A 20,579-nucleotide genomic window follows, 5' to 3' on the forward strand; every position below is an offset into this window, starting at 1 on the left:
TCCAGTCCCCGCCACGTGGGCCTCTCCTCCTCCTCGCCTGGAGGAAAGGGGAGACGGTCTCCGGAGCAAAGGCCTTTGTCTTGCCTCGTCAACCGCTGACCAGAGCTCTGATAATTTAATCACCACAGCGAGCGCTTCCTGCCTCCCCCCTCTCCGCCACGCCAGCAGCCGCACCTGGTTGTTGGCAATTTAAAGCAGATGCCGCACGCGGGGGGGGCGGGGATTGGGGGTCCAGAGGGAGCCCGAGGGGCCGGTTGACAGACATTCCTAAGCAAGAGAGAGCGCGATTGTATGGCCAAGGCTGGGGGACGCCCCTCGGTTCTCCCGCAGAGCAGCCGTCACAGGCCCAGCTGTGTCTGTGTCCAGTTGGGGTGCTAACCCTGCAGGACTGGCGTCCATCTTCAGGTGACCTTTGAAAGGAACCTTGGAGGTTTTCATGGCTGGCTAGGATGTAAAAGATTGGCAGGGAAGGGGGTCTCCATGAACATCTTCAGTCAGTGCTGGTAGGTTGAATGCACCCACTCCTCTCAAGAGCGACGGACCAGCTCACCTCCCTTGGAATGCCACCTCATTGCCCCTTCAAAGAATAAGAATTTTAAAGAATGCCCTTCTTTGTTTTCCCTTCCCTAGGAGTCGCTTGCCTAAGATTTCCATGTTTATTCATGACTAGGGTTGTCAACGCTAGCCCTGTCCAGACACAGGGCCGGCCCAGGCAAGACACCCTCCAGCAGGATAAAGACAGGGTTGGGCTGGGAGCATGTCTGCCGTGATGTCCTGACATGCCCTCGGGTGGCCCCCTTATCGCGGGAGGGGGCTGTTCCTTGGAACGTGTGAAGGGGAGCCTGTGAACAGGCTCCTTCTCTAGCCCGCATCTGGCTTCCTGGTGTCTATTTCTGTCTTGTGCATCAGCAACATTTATACGTGTGCACAAATAGCCCGTGAGAGACTGGAAAGAACTTGTGGTGTCAAGGGGTGAGCAGGCGTGGGTGTCTGGCAGGCCCGCAGGGCCTCCGGGTGCCAATTAAAGGAGGCCAAACGGAAGCAGGAGAGGGCAAGCGGATACCCAGGGAAAAGGAGAGAAGCTGGCAGCCCCCTTGCTATTGTGCACCCAGGTTCAAGAGAAGCCAGCTTGCAACCCGTGAGAAAGTGTGCATTTTGCTGCCCTCTTGTGATGCGTAAACCACCAGCTTGGATGCCTTTTTAAAAAAGGAAGGAAGAAAGGAGGCCATAAACGCATCTCTGCAGCCTGTCAGCAGCGTGTTTTTATTTTTTCCCCGGGACTGGTGTAGGCGCACGGCGGGTGTTAGCAACATGAATTATTCCCAATGAATGAACCAAGGGAGTCCTCTAGCTGTCAGCCACCAGCTTGGGCTGCGTCAGGACCAGGCGCTCTGGCAGCGGTCGGTCAGCAGCTGGCAAATCCAGGACCGGAATTCTGGGCCGGGGGGGCAGTGGTGCACTGCTTGCCTTTCCTCTGTGTGTGTGTGGGGGGGGAGGTTGTTGTTGTGGGGAAGCAAACTGGCCCAGCTGTGCAGAGGATAAACGATTAACCCTTTTGCTCCTGGACTTCTTTCCCTTCCACACACTCCCCCCCCCCCTTCGTTTTCTTTTGCAGAAACAGCCATTATAATCCATCCACGGAAAAGGAAAGCTGTTGCCTCCACAAAGCCAGAGCCTGGGCGGGGAGGGGCGCAGTGCATTTCGGCCTCTCGGGAAGCAGCTGCAGCCAAGGAAAACTCCAGACGGGAGAGGCAAAGAGAATGTAACCCAGCTCCCTCCCCCCTCGGCCTTCCTTTGCAATACTACTCCTAGGGGATGCTGGCAGACCTGACCCTGGTTCCGGTTCCTGCTCTCGTTGACACAGGCCGCTGAAGTACCAAGCAGGGGCGGACCAAGAAGGGCACGGAACTCCCAGTCCAGTCCTGCTTCTCTTCCTCTTCCTCACCAGCTCCCGGGAGCCCTGATCCATCTCATGGCAGGCGAGCTCAGAACTCGGGTTCCAGCTTCCGTTTCCCACCTCCTCCTCCTCTGGAACTTGTCCGAGAGCCCTTGCAAGTCGGCGCCCCAAGTAAAGACACCAACCCAATTCCAGGTTTTCCGCCTAAGAGAAACTCCAGGCCCAGGTTTTTATTCCTCCCGTCTCCCCCCTCCTGCCTCTCACTAAGGAGCTGTAACCAATACTGATAAGCTAACATCTTTCACCTGGGACACGGCTGCTGACAAAACCTGGCCTAGAGTCCATATTTCAGTGCTTCTTGCAGTGAACTCGGAGGATATACCCCCTGACTTTGAAACTGACATCCTTTGGCCAGATTTTATGGGAAGGCACGTGGCCAACACATCCAAAAGCCCAGTCCCGACGGCACCAGCCGCAGTAACATTTCCGAACTCTCTTTCTCTGCACTGGAGAGGCGAGGGCAGGTTGGGGTGAGGCCACAGAGGTTGTAGCAGAGAGAAGGAGGCAGCGTACCAGCGTTCTCCGCCGAAATGGTCTTTCTCTCAAAATGCCAGACTCTGAGAGCTCTCCAGCCCTCTTTTCTTTTTTCTGATCTGATCTATTTTTGCCTTCAGCAAACCTCATGGTGCGTGTGCGTGTATGTGTGTTTCTGTATATATATGTGCTCCGCGTGTAAAAAGAAGCGCCCCGACGTTTTTGAAACAATGCCATGTTGCTTTGGTTTGTTTGCTGGTTTGTTTTGCTTTTGTCGCCCCCACCCCACCCGCCGCCATATTTGCCGTCTTCCTCTCCCAGGTCTGACCCACACCTACCCCTCATGCTCAGGCAGGAAAGCTGGTGTCCGGCCAAGCTGTGATAAGGAGCTCGGGAGTAGAAAAGTCTTTGAGCCTCATGGAAAGCAGAACTGTGTAATTCCCTCTAGACTCGTCACCCACCTTCTCCGACATCAAAATTTCGAGGCGAATTTCAGGCTGTCTGCTGAAATTCGCGAAATTTTGCCAGTGGGAGCTCCCTGCATCCCTAATCCAATCCATCTTTGTAGCCTTTTGGTTGGCCACTTACAGCATGTCTAATGAGCCCTTGGAATCTTGGAGTGCATCAACATTACACTTGTCAACTAGCCCCAGCTGGGTTTGATTAACCCCATGGCATGTTGGCATTTCCTTCAAGTTGGGGGCATTTTTGTCTAGTTTAGCAGTGGGTGTTCACCGGGAGAAGCCCTTCCTGTACTGACTCCCAGGGCACACTGAGCTGGGTGCACTTGCTTCAATACGATGTTTTCCGTGTGCTACACAAACCACCACAAGCCAAAATGTGGGTGAGTGGCAGGTGTACCCAAGAGCTGAATTTAGCTGTAGAGCAACAGGTACTGGTTACGACTGGCATGGCAACTCAATACAGGGAGGGTTTTGTTTTTCCCATCCGTACTGCATGGTAGAACCATAATTCCATGTACCCAGTCCTTAGAAGCAGGGTTGGTTCTGCATTCCTCTCGAGGAACAGTGTTGCCATCCAAAGGAATGACTCCCAAAACACAGCCGCCAGTGGAGAGCTGGTCTTATGGTAACAAGCATGAATTGTCCCCTTTGCTAAGCAGGGCCCCACCATGCATAGGTGTTGTGGGGGGGCATCCCCCCCAGCTCCTGGGCCCTTGAATCCCCTTAATATTAATCTTCCAGTTAGAACAACTCTTGCTAACGCACCATGGTTTCAGTCACCTACGTAAGTTGCTCCTTGAGGGACCAGAAATTCCCAGAGGGGGAAAGCGGCAGAAAAGCAAAGCAGATGGGGAGGTTTTAGCCCCGCCTCCATCTCCCTTTTTGTGCTAAGCAAAGGGCAGCTGGATTTTGGGAACCACACAGGTTTACAAGGATTTCCCTTGTATAGCTGTTGAATTTCACCCAAGTGACTGAGGTGGTATGTCCTTAAAAGAATCGGCGGGGTGAACGGTCTCTGGCATCCTTCCCAGATGCACCAAACTTCACTGGTCTCTTCACTAGGAGGGGAAATCTGAGACTACTCAGATACTGACACATGAATGTCCTTTTTGCTGGCCCTTAGAGCCTTGTCACTAGCCCCTACTGAGTACGGTCATATGACATCATCTCTGGTGATACCCATAGTGTGGGGGTCCTCAAACTTGGGTCCCTAGATATTGTTGGACTATAACTTCCAAGGGCCTTTGGCTATTGTGGTCGGGGATGATGGAAGCCATAGTCCAATATCATCTCACTTTGACTGTTGCAACCTTCACCTCTCTGGTTTTTGGTTCTCACAACTTCATCCCCTTGCCTGTATTCAGAAGTGGGCTGCCAAAAGCATTCATCTCCCTTGTTGCTCTGCCCACAGGACACCTCTCCTGAAATCTCTATATGGCAGACAGGGCTATCCTTAGAGAGCCCTGGCAGGGTATAAGGCCCGGGCAACTCAGTCAGTATACAGCCCCCTTCCAGATAATTTTAGTGGAGTGGGGCCTGGGGCAGTTGCCCTGCTTGCCCTGCCCTAAGGACAGCCCTCACTGCAGGGATTCGCAAATTTGGGTTCCCAATTGGACTATTAACTCCCAAAGGCCTTTGGCCATTGTGGCTGGGGATGATGGGAGCTGTAGTCCAACAACATGTGGGGACTCAAGTTTGAGAACCCTACCGTAGTGTGTTTGCTGTTTTCTTGGTTCAGCACTTTGAAGACAGAGGTGTGGGCAGCAGTACCTAAAATTAAAAAATAAAGAGGGAGGGATACTGATTTGACATGGTATCATGCACACCCTTCCCCTGCATGGACTATAGAAAGCCTGTGGCTCTCCAACTCTGCTACAGAACTTAGGGACAAATGCTGTAGGAGCTGAGCATGGTTCTCACACACTGAAATCCATCTCCAATACACCAGAGGCCAGCAATATCTCCCATGCAGCCATTTGCTCTTAGGACACTGGGGAGTCACCTAAACCAAAGGTATTTTGAGACACGTTTCTTGCTGTTTTGTTTTTAAATCAACACTGAATTCGGGGTTTCAAGGAGCTGTCCCGGAGAAGCAAGTGGAGATTGGTTCAATATGTTGACCACTCTGGAATGGATCTGAGTAGAAGGTCCAAGGTGACCTCTCTTGTAAGCAATTGGGCATGGAAATGAACCCCTACCGAATAAATTTTAAGAACCTTAATTGTATAGAATGTATAGAGGTTTCAGGACTCCCATTTGAGAAGATGAACCCCTGCCTCCCATGCACTGCTCTCCAAATTGCTGATGTGACGGGGCAACTTTTCCTTTTCTGGGTCGGTCGCTTTCTGTTGCCCAGTGTTCAAAAGCAACCATGCCAAATCCTGCCCATGACCTGTCTGTTCATGGTCCTCTGTGCGCTCCACCGCCGTCATCACTCCACTTGCCATCTCGCCCAACGGCTTGCCCCTCAAGGTCTGCTGGCCACGAAACAGCCGTTTCAGAAGCACACCTTAGGAGGCCAGCTCGAGAAGCGCTCCTCTCCGCGGCCTTCCAGTTGCCCGCGGCCGTCTTTGACTGGCATCTTGTACATAATGACTGTAAAATGGCGAATCGTGTGTATGATATATTGACTCATTCTATAGTGTATATATATGTATACATATACATATATATATAATATATACGAAAGACTGTAAATGTTAAAACTAGTGTTCTTATTTAGTATAATGCTTCACACTGAAGATTGTGTGTAACAAGCTGTTTCTAAAAGAAGTTTATTTTCCTTAAGAGTTAAAAAAAAAGAGAGAAAAGAAAAAAAATCAGGTCATTGCATTCAAAAACATCAATAAAGATTCAACAATTGTTTTGGACGTTTGTAGAGTCCCCTAGTAACCTATTTTTCTGCCTTCCCGGCCTGCGGAGGAGTCAGGAGAGGGCCGTATTAATCCGTTTACTAGAAGACATTAGAGCATAGGAAGCCATCAGGCCCCTGCCCAGCCCAGCCATTTTTCGACTGACGACCCCACACTTGAAATTCCCCTCAACTGAGACCAAGATGGTTACCTGTTGGTGAGAGGAAAGCAAGTAATAGTGGCCATATTTCCAAGCAGAGGAAGATTTAAAGTGTTGGTAGGCTAGCCAACACTGAGAACAGTCTCTGCATTGCAGAAGATTTCAAGGTCGGGATGCGAGTGTGGGTGGGGAGAGAGGATGAGAGCTCAGGCCAGCAGAGGAGAAAGGGGGGCAAGCGGGGTCCTTGCCAGTACCCAGGGAGTTGGAACCTCCCCAATACTGCTTGAAGGATGGGGCTACAGATGAGACGTTTCCTCCCTACATCGACATTTTAGCCACTCTGATAGCAGCAGCCATCACAGAACCAGGTTTGTCCGACCACTGTGTTTTTCAACGGGAACCACTCTACCCATTGTTATATTTCTATGGAACGCAAGGTTGTGTGCATAGATTTCCCAGGTCTCCCATCCAGGCATGTCCCAGACCTAGCCCTGCTTAGCTTCAGCAAGGAGTCTACATCATGTGCTTTCAGACCATTGCCTGAACATTCAGCTGCCCATTACATGGAGAGATAGTGATGTGCATGTAAGTGTCACCAGAAACAGCGGGTCTTCATCCAAAAGGGAACGGCTGCTGTTGAGGGTTAATTCGCCCACATTGGGTGGGCTTGATCATCCATATAAGCCCTGAATGGAGTCCAGCATCCTGTATCCCATAACCACCAACCAGCTGTCCCAATGGGAAGTCTACAAGCTTAGCATGAAGGCGAGATTCCTTTCCCACTCTTGCTCCTCAGCAAATTGCATCTACTGCCTAAGAACACAGCAATTATATTCGGCTATCCCAGACTAGGCAGACCTCTATCACAGGGGTTTCCAAGGTTGGCTCCCCGGATATGGTTGGACTACAACTCCCATCATTCCCAGCCACAATGGCCTTTGTGGGGGAACAATATATGGGGACCCAGCTTGGCCATAGTGGCTGAGGAATGATGGGAGCTGTAGTCCAACAATATCCAAGGACCTTAGCTTGGGAACCCCTGGTCTACCAGTACAGGTGGTGGTGAAAATGGCAAGATTCTACCCCTCTGAGACGGGGCCTTAGCTTAGTGGTAGAGCATCTGCTTTGCATGCAGAAGGTCCCAGGTTCGATCCCTGGCAGCATTTCCAGGTAGATCTGGGGAAAATTCCTGCCTGAAACCTTGGAGAGCTGCTGACAGTCAGCGTAGACAATACTGAGCTAGATGGACTGAGGGTCTGACTCTGTATAAGGCAGCTTCCTGTGTCCCGATGTTCACAGCACTATGGAGAACAGCACTCCGTCCAAGCAGAATCCCATCCCGTGTCAACAAAAACGTCACAGACTAAGATACATAAATAAGTAAGTTTTATTTCACTGTCTGTACAAAAAAAATCCCATTTCACACTATGAAAATAATATCTGCTGGGTCCCTCTAGTCCAAACTGATGCTGCTGGGAAGCCACTGAATATACATCCTGAATCAATGCCGAATCTGCTTTTTTGTTTCCTTTCCATTGGCCCAATAACTAGTCTTCAGTGGCATCATGCCTCTGAACATGGAGATCAAGACCTACTTGGGGTACAGGGATGGGGTGTGGGTAGGTATAGGGTGCCGTTTATATACAACACATTTACATATGACCTGCTTATAAAAGAGAAGCTGGGTATTCCTGGAGATTGCTTACAACTCATTCCCCTCACTCAGTCTTTTCTGCCATTACCAAGCCATTTAAATACCCATAATTGCTTCCAGGAGTCAACGGGAGACAGTTGCTGTTTCCTGGGACTCAGAAAACATAAGAAAAATCCTGCTAAATCAGGCCCAAGGCCTACCCAGCCTCCTGTTCCCCACAGTGGCCCACCAGATGCCCCTGAGACGCCCATAGGCAAGGACAGGCTCTCTCTCGCTGCGGCCCCCTTGCAACTGGTGTTTAGAGGCATCATGCCTCTGAGGCTGGAGGTGGGCTGGTAGCGATACAATTCTTTGAAACGGGGTCGCCACGTTTTCTTTCCTGGCAGGACTCCTGTGCTTTTAATCGCTGTTTGCCAGGTAGAACAGGTGGAATGATCCCCCCACCAGCATGGTATCTCCCTACCATGGGGCAGGGGAGCTGCTAAGTGAGGGAAAAACAATGAAAAACACAAGACCCAAGTGGGTTTCCCAGTGCCCAGACTGCGAGGAGGAAAGTTAGGGAGGGGGCTCTTCCACAGGAGACCCCTCCACTCTTCCCACTTTAACCAAATTCTGCCCCCTATGCTCTTCTAAGGACAGTAGCAAGCCATCAAGACAAGGCAGAGCCCCCGCCCTGTAATTTGAGCACTGCGCTCCTCACGGCAGTTTTATCAAGGGGGGAAGTTACCTCATTGACACTTTCCCCACCTAAAAAAACCAAAATAAGATGCTGTCAGGCAAATAGTGCTTTGTCACGCGGCCAAGTCTTGCTGGGAGATGGAGGAGCAGGAAGCAGACCAGACAACTCACAGCTATCCACCGACATATGGCCAAGAGAGGCAGATGGGCAGCCTGCAACGCTGAGAAGCAGCCACCAGGGGGCCCCCCTGCCTTACCATCGGCTGCCAAGAGGAGGAGGAAGGTTCCCGGAGGGGAGGAAGGCTCCGTGGCCAAGAGGCTGACGGATATGAAGCCTGGCTAGGGTAGGCAAGGAGCCCACGTGAAGTGAGTGTGCATTTCAGAGAGGAACATCGGGGCAGACCTCTTCCTCAAGCTGCCTAGAGGGGACGGAGCACCTCACCGGCTGGCTACAGCCCAGCCAAGGAGACGAGCCTCCAAGGAGGCGGCCTCACCCAGCCACTGACACCAGCGCTCCTTCCCCGTTTCACAGCAGGGGCAAGCAAAGACTCTAGGATCCTGGGCCGCCCCAAGGCAAGGGCCACGGCTCCCTTCCAAGTGGCACCGCCGCCGCCGCCTGCTCAGCACGCCACCGTGGGGAAGCCTTTCCGCAGAGGTCAGGGGAGGCAAGTTCGCCATCTCACAGGGAAGCGGGTCACCGAGAGAGAACCCGGGAGTCTGCAAGCCTAGCTCTTCTGAGAAACACACACACACACACCCTCGGAGGGGCCCTCCCATCCTGGGAGGGCCTCTCTAGCTGGAGGTGACGGTGGAGCCGCTGCCAAGCTTGATGATCATCTGCTGGCACTCCTGGAGAGTCCGCTTGTCCCCCAGTTTCTCCAAGGAGCGAGCGGCCTCGGCCAGCATGCCCACCCGCTGACCTGGCCCCAAGAGGAACACTGGGGGCAGGTAGGAGCAGGCCAGCAGCAGGGCCTCGGCCTGCTCCCGTGCCGTCGGGCGGCTCTCTTGTTCGCTGGCTGGAAGGGAAACAGAAGCACACCCTCAGGAGGGGCAGGAAGGCCGGCTGCAGCGACGACAAGGCTCAGCTCCGGGTCCCACCCCAAAGGAGGAGAGGCTTGCATATTAGCCCCACAGCTGCTGCCTCCAGGCCCTACTTAGCCCCACCCATCAGGCTAAGCTCCACCCCATATTGGCATACTGGCCCCACCCACCCCCCATGTGCCATGAAGCCCCACCCACATCACAGGGTGCTACGACTGCTCACTCACCTCCCTTGATGCTCGAGGCCCCCCTCCTGCGCAGGCTCCGGTCCAGCAGCTGGTGCGTTCGTGTGGGGCTGGCTCGCGCCATCAGCCGGGCAGTGGCTTCATGCAGAAAAACCTGGGGCCAAAACCCACAGAGTTGGCAACTGGCATAGATCCCAGAATTTGCATGAGCGTCGCTCTCCGTTTTCTAACAGAGCACAAAGCTCCTGGATCTGCTTATCAAAGCGCTGCATGGAGGATCGACAGATTTTTTGCTCGCCCTGCTAGCCAGCCAAAGACGTAAGGTCGCCAGGTCCTGGGCTCCTTGCCCAAGGAGCAGGGTCTCATGCCCGCCTCATGCTGCTTCTCCCAAACTAGGGAGAGAGCAGATACTGTCCTCACCGCTTGGAAGCTCCAAGTTCCTTGGAAGCAGGACACAGTTATGGGAAACAATCCCATAATCCCTCTCCCCAGAATAATTGAGGAGAGGGGTGTGGAACCATTCCCACAAGCTTGGATCTGGGGACAGGGGTGTGGGATCATTCCCACAACTGTGCCCCACTGCCAAGGAACCTGTAGGCCTCAAAGCCCCCTACAACTGCAGGAAGAGTGCCTATTCTGTGCTTAGTTCTGAGGTCAGGACAAAGACTCCCCACAGGAAGGGGCAACACTCTCCATGGCAAGAGTGGCCCCCTGCTCCATGGTGCCCCACAGAGATCTTCTGCTTGCTTCTGCTTCTCAACCCTCTAACCTCTAAGGGACAACCCCACCAGCCCCACATCACTATCACAGGCCAAGTACTCCAGCCCTGCATGTGCACAAAGGCCTAGATTTGGTTTTGAAAGTCACCAGTGGTTGGTTCAATTCAAGGACTGGTCCAACCAGTATTCCCCAAAGCAGTGACTGGGCCTCAGGCCCGTGAGGAGCCCCTGGGCTGGCTCCCCTGCTAACTTGGCAAAGAGTGGCAATTCTCTTTATTTAGCAGAGGGAGAGCAACTGGCCCTCTCCATCCCCACCACAACATCCCTCCAGTGGCTGTTGCTAGTGTCTCTCTTCTGTTTCTTTTTCAGTCGTGAGCCCTTTGGGGACAGGGAGTCAGCGTTATTCATTTAGCACTTCTCCATGTAAACTCCTTTGGAAACTTTTGTTGAAAAGCGCTATATAAATATTTGTTGTTGTTGTTAGCAAAGGCTGAAGCCAGCAGGCCACGCTCACCCTGTGCATCGCCGGCCTGTCCGCCTGGGCCAAGCGCCGGAGACTGCTGAGGTCCTGGTGGAAGCCACGCAGCTCGAGGGCAGAGGCTTGGTAGGGGGTCCCATGGGGCTGAGTTGCCTGCATTTGCTGCTGCCACAACCTCGTGCGGGTGATGAGGAGCAGATCGCACAGGAGAAGCTGCACAGCCTGCGAGAAGGAAGAGAGGGCAGAAAGGGGTGAGCGGCCGGCAGAGGAGATGCTGCCCTCCTGAGCGACTCCAAGGGACTGAGAGCGGAGACCTCTCCGGTGAGATCGCACGGAGCAGTCACTGCAGAACAACTCCGGGCAGACACAGAGCTCTTAACAAAGCATTCTCATTGACTCGTTAGCCACCTCCACAACAAATTGTTCTCTGGGCGGCTTACAACACAACTTTAAAACATGAGATAAAAACATACAACACATGAATCGTAACAGACCAAAAAGGGGTGGGGGGGGGGAGGAAATAAATACAAAACCATTTAAAAGACTTTTTTCAAAATCAGATCAAAATTTGAAATGTAAGAAGGCCTGGGTGCACAAAAAGGTCTTCAACCTGGCATCTCAAAGAACAAAGTGATGGAACCAGGTGAAGCTCACTGGGGAGGCTCTTCCAGAGATGCGGTGCCAGCACCAAAAAGGCCCCCTCTCCCTGGGAGCCAACCGCCTCACCTCGCCTGGCAGGGGCACCTGGAGGAGGACTTCCGAAGAAGTTTTTAAGGTCCAGGTTATATGGATATATATATGGGGCAAGGGGCTCTCCCCGGGAACCCGGTCCCAAGCCATTGAGGGCTTGAAAGGTTGAAACCAGCACCTTGAAATGGGCCGAGAGCCATTGAGCAACACACACAATAAGTAAAGAGAACAGATGCAGCCGGTGAGCAGATTCAACGCACTGCAGCAGAGAGAAACCGAGCTGCAGATTCACGACACAATCCACACACATCGAACGCCTCCCCACGCCACACCCCTTCCTCTTCTTCCAGCAGGCCCCCAGCTGCTGTGGTGGCGAACGGCCGGTAGAGAGCTGCCTCAAGGCTGCACTGGAGGGGCATTGCACATCTCTGGCGGCACATGCAATGCAACTACAATGCACCCCTGCCACTGCCCCGTCCGCCGCGCCCTTGCCGGGCCTCCCCATAGCCTCTCGCTCCCGACTTCTGCCACTGGAGGGGAGCAGCCACCAGGCACCCTTGGGAGGCTGGAGACGGAAGTGTCCCACCAGGCTGCCGGCCTGCGGGTGAATCGGTCCCTCAGCTCTGCCCCTGCCATGCCCCCACCCAAGGACATTGGAGAGGAGGGTGGGCAGGGGGACTTTCTAGAAAGTGGGGAGGCACCTGAGGAGCAGCAGGCCGGCGATTTGAATGGGGAGGTGGTTGAGACAGGCCAGGGTTCGTGTTTGGCACAGGAGGGGCCAGCAGGGCCGGGTGATTTTTGGAGAGAAGGGCCAGGATCTGAGCCAGAGACTGAACGGCCACGATCTCCTCGAGGACGCAGGCGGGAAATACGTCAACAGCAGGTCAGGGAATTATGGAGAAGTCGCCCACTGACAAGGTGGCAGCAGGAGCCGGATTGAATCGACGGCAGCGGGCGGGGGCGGAGTGTTGATTCAGTGCATGTGGCTGCTGACCATAAATTTGGCCGCCTGTGCCGCGAACCACCGGCTGGAAACCACACGTCTCATCTGCTTGGGGCTTTTGTCAGAGAGTTCTGTGACTCTGGAGTTTGGGCTTCTGAAGTTGACCGGAAAGCCGGGGTTATCAGCCATGTGTACTGGGTCTCCGGTGCTTTCACTCCTCGTTCCTGTATTCATGGTGAGACTGTTATAACTTACCCTTGATCAGTAAAGCGGAAGCTTGAGCTCCAGTTCCAACTGGCCATTGTGCCATCAATCTCTGGTCAGCTTCTTCAGTCGAGTGAGCTCGTGACAGCCCGGGCTTCTTAGCCCCACCCACTCAGCACTTGGCTCCTCCCAGGCTCTAAGCCCCACCCCCTAAAGCATACACATTGGCCCACATACCAGTAGGAAGAACCTATGAGAGAAATTGGGGGTTATCAGTCCTGAAATTGGCTGGAGTTGCCTCTAGGGAGGCCCACCGAGGCTCTGCTCTCTTTCCACAAAAGTGTGGAAGAAGAGGGTGGCTTTGAAAGAGGGCTTCTTTCCCAGGGAGCATGCCAAGAGGGCTGAAGCTCAACTAGTATTCCCTGCACACTGGGCCAAGTGGCACCTTTCAGAGTGGAAGCTATCTTCTGTTAAGCGGGGGAGAATAACCGGCCGTGTTCAGCCCAGTCCAGGATCCCACCCAGTGGCTGTTGCTGCCGTTTCCTTTATAACAGTACAAAAAAACAAAGCAGGGTATGAATCTAATCCAAGAGGTAAAGCAAAGCAATGCAAAAGATCAGGGGAAACTGTAATATGGTTCTCGCTTAATGACATATAGCTACAAAAGATAAGAATATAAATAGGTATTTTAAAAATAAAAGGTTAATAATGCTGCATAAAAATGCTGAAAACTTAAGGATTGTTTTAAAAAGTCATCATACATTAGAAGTCCTCAGACATATGCTGGTTAGGTAATTAATTCAAGAATTGTAAAAGTCCTCAGACATATGTTGACCAGATCTTGTGTGGTCTTGTAATTCCAGGTGAGTTTGAGTCCTTATAAAGTCAGCTGTGTTTCAAGTGATAGTCTTCCTCATATGTCTGAGGACTTTTATGATACTTGAATTAATTACCTAACCAGAATACGTCTGAGGACTTTTCACGTATGTTGACTTTTTAAAACAATCCTTGTTAAATTTTCAGCATTTTTATGTGGCATTATTAATCTTTATTATTAAAATACCCATTTATATTCTTATCTTTTGTAGGGATATATTATTAACCGAGGACCATATTACAGTTTTTCCTGCTCTTTTGTATTGCTTAGGTTTCTTTTTGGCCTGTGAGCCCTTTGGGAGAAGGAACCGTTTTCTCACGCCTTTGCATGAGAAAGCCGTTTGGAGAACTTGTATATGCTGCGGAAAAGCAGCATATATTATTATTATTATTATTATTATTATTATTATTATTATTAATTTATTAGATTTCTATACCGCCCTTCCAAAAATGGCTCAGGGCAGTTTACACAGAGAAATAATAAATAAATTAAATAAATTAAATATAAATATAACAACATAGTCCTTGCTCACCTCCACCCACATAATCAGGCCGCGTCTATAACAATGTGCACTTCTGACTCCACTCCTGCACCTTCGCATCTAACTCCTGGCTTAATGGGCAGTATCACTCACGTCAGACGCCTACAACTGCCTCATTCAAAATTCCAGAACTTCTCCGCCCCCACCGAAATAAGCTCCGCCCCAGCTGCACAGGAGCACCATCCCCACCGTTAAGCACCGCCCCAAGCACCGCACTCGGCCCCGCCCACATTGCCGGAGACCGGCCCCGCCCTCCCGCTCGGGACTCACTCTGTCAATGGTGCTGGCAGGCGCATTCCCGCCCAGGCTTTCCCGCAGATAGTCGCCTGCTTTGTCGCACTGGCCCAGGTTGCCATCCGGTTTGCCTAGCAGTGCCCGTGTGGCCTTGAAGGTGTGCAGCGCTGCATGCGGGAGAGGATTCCTGCAGTTTGGAGAAGGACCGTGTGGAGTAGGAGCTTTGCCAAATAGGATTGGGAGAGAGGCTGCAATGCCCTCCCTCACTCCTTGCCTGCCCCACAATTAGCAGAATAAAATATGCAAACTAAGAGAAATAAAATGTGTGCAGATTGATACAGAACCCTTAGGGACACCGGAAGCTGCATTCTGCTGAGTCCGGGACTTGGTCCCTCTAGCTCAGTCTTGTCTACACAGACTGGCAGCGGCTGCTTCAAGGTTGCAGGCAGGAGTCTCTCTCGGCCTGATCTGGAGATGCTGCCAGGGAGGGAACGTGGAACCTTCTGCATGCAAGCAGATGCTCTACGAACGCGCTACACCCTAAGCTTACATAGCTGCCTTTTACTGAGTCAGGGTCTTGGTCCATCTAGCTCTGTATTGTCTACACTGACCGGCAGCAGCTTTCCCAGTACTAGGTGGAGATACTGCCAGGAAGTGAACCCGGGACATTCTGCATGTAGTAGATGCTTTACTAGGGGGCCCCATCCCCAACCCACCCTAACTCAGCATAGAATTTTGACTTTTGGTTTGTTTTAACATAGGGGGTCCGAGTGGGGGTCCCCTTCTTATGACGACTATAGAGTCCCCGCAGCCCCACCCCACAGCTTCCTCGAGGTGAGGCTCCAAATACTCCCTGAGGGGCAGTGGCAGCCCCTTCTCCCACACCACACACTTACTCGGAGGCCTGCAGAGCTCTGGGCATGGACTCCACCAGCGGGTAGAGGCGCTCCATAGCCTCGTCGTCCCCCTGCAGCCCGTGGATCACCATGGCAACCAGGGATGCCCACCAGTGAGCCACAGGGTCAGTGCCTAGAGGGAGGAGGAAGAAAGGAATTAGGCATTGGGTAAAAAGGAGAATCTTCCAAAAACACACAGACTAGGTTGGGACAGAGAGGCAGCCTCTTTGGGCCCGGACAGCGATGTCGTCTCTGTCCATTAAAGCCATTTATGCTAGTAGCCACCAGTACATCTTGTGGCAATGAGTCCCACAAATTAGTATACTTAAGAAGGACTTTTTTCTGTCTATCCTGAATCTCCTGCCAGCCAATTTCATTGGATGACCCAATTGCTAGTATTATGGGAGAGGGAGGAAAGGTTCTCTCCATCAACTTGTCTCACAACAGGCAGCATTTTATAAAACCTCCACTTTCACCCTTCCATTTCCCCTTAATTCCTTTCCCCAGGACCCTTCAGCCGCTTTAGCCTAGCTCCTCCAAGACTGTTCCTTATCTTGGCAAATCGTACCTGTGGTAGCATCCATGCTGGTACTTCTGAAAAGAGCTGGACTGGGCACTGCATCGGCACAGCTGTTGAGGAAGTGAAGGTATTCGAGGGCATCGGAGAATTCCCTGCAGCAAGACCAGGAGGAGAGGGAGAGCAAAGACGCATTAGGGGCACAAGTACAACCCCCAGCAACCTTCATCTGGCCAGGGTTGGCCTCAGTGAGAGCAAGGAATTCCCACCAGGTCCCCCGCTAACTGAGTAAAGAGGCAACTTTTAAAAGTGGGATCTTTTGAGAGTTTGACTTGTGTTTGACACTCATGCACCTTCCTCGGGGGAGAAGAGCTAGTCTGGCGGGAGCAAGCATGACTTGTCCCCTTTGCTAAGCAGGGTCTGGCCTGGTTTGCATTTGAGTGGCAGACTACATGTATGAGCACTGTAAGAGATTCCCCTTCGGGGACGGAGCATCTGAGGTTCTAAGTCCCCTCCCTGGCAGCATCTCCAGATAGGGCTGAGACAGATTCCTGCCTGTAGCCTTGGAGAAGCCGCTGCCAGTCTGTGCAGACAATACTGTGCTAGATGGACCAAGGGTCTGACTCGGTAGAAAGCAGCTTCCTAAGTTCCTAGATTCTGGGGCTTGAATACATTTTCCCTGGGGTGGGGGTCACAGGGTTGTAGTCACGCCCCAGAATCTAGCAGCAAGAGATGCACACAGCGGGGCTTGGGCTGCTGAGGAGAGGCCTTGTGGGATCCCAAACCCCTCCGCCCCCCACCCACCCCCGCCCCTCTGCTGCCCTCTGGCTGGCACCCACATCTCATTCCCCAAACTCAATGTTTTCTTCCTTGGGGGGAAAGGAGGGGACTGGCAGAAAGGGAGATGGAAGCCTCTTTCTGGATTGGACAGAGGTGCAAACCCATGGCCAGCATGGCCACCTCAAAGGGGCTGGGTGGCCGGGTTCAACATGGGGGCTTCCCCTTTGAGCAGAACGGGGGCTCACATTTCTGAGTGCCCCGTCCGCTGAATATTTGTTCACACATCGAACCCAGACCTTGGAAATTATGGAGAGGGGATGAATAGCAATCAGGAGAGAGGGCGACTTGAAGGGAGAGATTCTCATGTCGGAGCACAGGAAGCCGAATTCTAATTCCGACTCACCCCTCGCTGTGGCTGGCCGGCGTCGGGGTCTCCAGCCTGGACACGCAAGAGAGGGCCTTCTCCAACAAGTGCTCTCGGAAGAGCTGAGTCACCTGGGCCAAGGGGTCCACTGGGGACAGAAAGAGCCAACTGTTAGGGGGCATCACCCACACAAAAGCCTCTCAGCCCAACACTTCAAAGGCTCCTTTGGACTACCCCGTCTCACACAGTCTACAAGGGTGGCCCACCTGAGGCCACCTCCAGATGCAGCTGGACTACAATCCCCATCATCCCCTGCTACCGTTGCTACGGTGTCAGGGGATGATGGGGGTTGCAGTCCCACAGCAGCCAGAGAGCCTCACGTGGGCCAGCCTGATATAAATCATTTGAAAAAGCATTTTAATCCTGCACTTTCTCCAAGGAACTCAAGATTGGCACTCATGGGTTGACAGCTGTTTTTTCTGCACAACAGCCCTGTGAGGCACGTTAGGCCATAAGTGAGTACTGCCCAGGGAGCTCTGTAGCCCAGCAGGGATTTGAACCCAAGATTGCGGCTGCTTCAGACCCCTAACCTCTACCCACTATACCACCCCATCTTGGGCCGCAGTACCTGGGTTACTAGTGGAGCTGTAGATACTCTCTCGAGGGGAGCTCTTCACAGTCCATTCACCATCCACGAAGAAGCGGTGGCCCACGGGGTGGCACAACCACTGGAGGGCGGGCGGGACGGTTCCGCTGTGGGACAGCAGCACCTGCCGGGCGCTGCTGAGGAAGAAACGCTGCGCAGGGCGGGGAGAAGGAACGCAATCTGAGCTAGACCCTTTACGGCAAACCTGTTGGTTGAAATCTTCACCCAACACTTGGTTTTTTATAGAGAATTTGATGCTCTACAATTTTCTTATTTAACATTTTCCCATCGGAGCAACGCTTTGAGAGCTCTATGCAAAAACCTATTTTTGGCGGCCATCTCTCCAAGATGGTGGCCAGAGCTCACGTTGTAATGATCAGGACTTTTAGTAGGCTACTTACAACAGTGTCCTCAGCAATGGTGCCAGTTTTCAAACGTTTGGGATTTCCAAAATGAGCTAAAATGAGCGGACTAATCACTCCCTCCACTTACCGCCAGGAAGTGGAAGCAGCGGTGCAGGCTGGTCTTCACGCGGAGCGCTGCCGCCACATACACTTCCGCCAAGGTCTCCAGGGAGATGGTGTCGCCTGCACACTCGGCCAGGTTCACGGCGCTCAGTGCCATGTTGATAGCTGACAGGTGACCTGCCACATGCTTCCCTGGGAGAGAAGGTGGAGTAGGAGGAGGTTTGCCTATGACTGGGCGCCCAGACAATATTCTCTTTCCCTCAGTAGGGCGAACATTTCCAGTGCAGGCCAAGGTATCTGGAGGATGGTCTTCTCCCACATGGGTCCACCTGATCATTCATTCATTCATTCATTCATTCATTCATTCATTCATTCAAAACATTTCTGCTCCGCTCCTCCGGTATTCTACTGCTAGGGGCGGCTTACAACATTAATAAAATAGACATAATGCAGAAGAATAAAAATTTAATATATTAGAAAAGTTCAGGCCAAAACCACATTTAAAAGTTACACTTTTTAAAAGTTGCAAATTAAAAGTGATAAATAAAAAGCCAAAAACTAAGAAACCTACCAAATATAAGCAGCAGATAAAATATTTTAAAGTCTCTCTTTTTTTTAAAAAAAAAAGGTCTTCAATTGTTTCTTAAAAACACACTGAGGGAGGGAGCATGGTGAAGCTCTACAGGGAGGGAGTCCTGATGTAAGATAAGATAGGGAAGGCCTCCTGTGGGTGCCACCGTCATCTGAGGTTTGTTTGGCAGACAAACAGGGCAGGGCCTTCTCTGCGGTGACCCCATCCTTGTGGAATTCCCTTCCTCAAGATATTTGGTTTGCCCTCTTTCTCCCACACTTTTGATCTGCTGAAGACACTTGTTCAGGCATTTCTCACCATCAAATTATCTATAAGAGGTCTCATTGCTGGTTTTTTTTAGTTAAAAGGTATTTTAACTAAAAATATTTTAATATTTTAATCATATTTCTATTTATAACCTGTACACCAACCTGAGACCTTGGTATAAAAACATCTTAAAATTCATTCATTCATTCATCTCTCTCTCTCTCTCTCTCTCTCTCTCTCTCTCTCTCTCACACACACACACACACACACACACACACACACACACACACACAGAGAGAGGACTGGGATCCTTGAATGGCATGGATTGTCCACTTTGCTAAGCAGGGCCCACCCCAGCTTGCATTTGAATAGGAGACTAGACATGAGCCCTGTGGAAATGGGAAAGCCACAGCCTGGAGGCTGGAGACAGCAGGAAGGCCCCTGACTGTGAGTAATAAGAAGGGACCAATTCAGTTAGACTTGTGAAGGAAGTTATTTTCCCTTATTGTATCGCTTGAATCTGAGTTGCCAGGTTAATGAAAAAAATTGCTCTTGTAGCATACCTTTTTCTTTCCATCTAATAAGAAATCCTTGTTGCTGAAGTGTGCTATTCTTCATTTGGGGTCTGCCTTAATCACACACCTCTGGAGGTGTAGGAATGTGCTCAGCCTCTTTTAGGAAGGGCTTTGCCACTTGATCCCCATGTTAAAATAAAGCGGATAGTGGCAGCCTACTTTGAATCCCTTACAGTCAAGGATACAGTGAACTCCAGTCTCCTCCTCTGGCTCTGGTAGGACTATGACAACTACGAATATTTACATACCACTTCTGGACATAAGTTCAAGAAGTTTACATAGGAAAAATAAGTTTTAAAAGAAGATGGTTTGCTAGTGCATTGCAGTGATGTGCAGGCCCCACCAATATTTGGGAACCACCTCCCCTCCCCCTCCAGTTTTACCTGTCATGTGCAGCTGATGCAGCTGGTGGTAGACCAGAGCCGCATCACCGGCACTCTTGCGCACGTCGGCCTTGAGCTCCCGGTCACGGAAGAAGCCGCCCGCGCGCCCCGCCAGCCAGCGCCCCACCCACAGTCGCTGCAGCACATGCCGGATCAGGTTCCACAGAAGACTACAGGTCAGGTCCAGGTTGGAAGTGGGGAGTGGGCGCCCCAGGGCTTTGAGTGCTGTCCACAAGTTCTGAGAGGCCTGAGCAAAATCCCCCTGAGGGAAAAAGAGAACCACTGCAAAGATGGCAGGAAAAAGAGGGTTGGGGCCATAGCGCCATCCTTTGCATAGCTTGTGCTTTGCACACAGCAGGTTGGTGGGGGCAAGAGACAGGGCCTTCTCAGTCGTGGCCCCTCGGCTCTGGAATGCCCTCCCAGAAGAGCTTTGCTGTGCTCCCTCCCTTAGGTATTGGTTTGTTTTTAAGACCTTTAGAACGTACTTACTTAGAGAGGCTTTTTAATGTGTTTTATTATAGCCTGATGGGTTTTTAATTTGGGTTGTTTTAATTGCTGTTATTCTACATTGTGTTTTATTTATTTTACTGGGTTAAATTTTATATTACTGTGATTGCTTTACTACTGTGAGCCACCCCTGAGCAGTACTGTACTGGATGGATGGGATATACATATTTTAAATTAAATAAATAAATACAGCCCCAGGTTTAATCTCTGGCAGCATCTCCGGGTAGGATTGGGAAAAATCTGTGTGAAACCTTAGTGAGCTGCTGCCAGCCAGTGCAGACAATACTGAGCTAGGTGCACCAGAGCTTTGTCTCCGTATTAGACAGCTTCAGATGGGAAACCAATACACAGCAAGACTCCATAAGAGGGACACAGGAAGCAGCTTTCTACTGAGTCAGACTATTGATCCATCTCACTCAGTACTGTCTACCCTGACTGGCAGCAGCTCTCTCGGG

At 51.6% G+C, this 20,579-nt stretch overlaps 2 protein-coding genes across 6 annotated transcripts in view; one reads left to right on the plus strand and one right to left on the minus strand.

The window, feature by feature from the left end:
- Nucleotides 1-5,765, plus strand: part of RAI1 (retinoic acid induced 1) — a 169,342-nt gene extending 163,577 nt beyond the window's left edge. For all 4 annotated transcript variants that reach the window (XM_053275801.1, XM_053275799.1, XM_053275800.1 and 1 more), the window contains one exon: nucleotides 1,616-5,765. In XM_053275801.1, coding sequence (XP_053131776.1) covers nucleotides 1,616-1,630 — 15 coding nt within the window. In that variant the 3' untranslated portion in view covers nucleotides 1,631-5,765. The remainder of the gene's footprint in view (nucleotides 1-1,615) is intronic.
- A 1,513-nt stretch (nucleotides 5,766-7,278) lies between these two features.
- Nucleotides 7,279-20,579, minus strand: part of SREBF1 (sterol regulatory element binding transcription factor 1) — a 35,942-nt gene continuing 22,641 nt past the window's right edge. For both annotated transcript variants that reach the window (XM_053276742.1, XM_053276743.1), the window contains exons 10-19: nucleotides 19,618-19,879; nucleotides 17,847-18,013; nucleotides 17,337-17,505; nucleotides 16,748-16,856; nucleotides 15,616-15,719; nucleotides 15,048-15,180; nucleotides 14,188-14,338; nucleotides 10,699-10,884; nucleotides 9,508-9,619; nucleotides 7,279-9,255 (exon numbers count right to left, since the gene is read on the minus strand). In XM_053276742.1, the coding sequence (XP_053132717.1) occupies nucleotides 9,032-9,255; nucleotides 9,508-9,619; nucleotides 10,699-10,884; nucleotides 14,188-14,338; nucleotides 15,048-15,180; nucleotides 15,616-15,719; nucleotides 16,748-16,856; nucleotides 17,337-17,505; nucleotides 17,847-18,013; nucleotides 19,618-19,879 (1,617 nt within the window). In that variant the 3' untranslated portion in view covers nucleotides 7,279-9,031. The remainder of the gene's footprint in view (nucleotides 9,256-9,507; nucleotides 9,620-10,698; nucleotides 10,885-14,187; nucleotides 14,339-15,047; nucleotides 15,181-15,615; nucleotides 15,720-16,747; nucleotides 16,857-17,336; nucleotides 17,506-17,846; nucleotides 18,014-19,617; nucleotides 19,880-20,579) is intronic.

The sequence above is a fragment of the Hemicordylus capensis genome, chromosome 13 (assembly GCF_027244095.1).
Source record: "Hemicordylus capensis ecotype Gifberg chromosome 13, rHemCap1.1.pri, whole genome shotgun sequence".
In the NCBI taxonomy this organism is placed as follows: Eukaryota; Metazoa; Chordata; class Lepidosauria; order Squamata; family Cordylidae; genus Hemicordylus; species Hemicordylus capensis.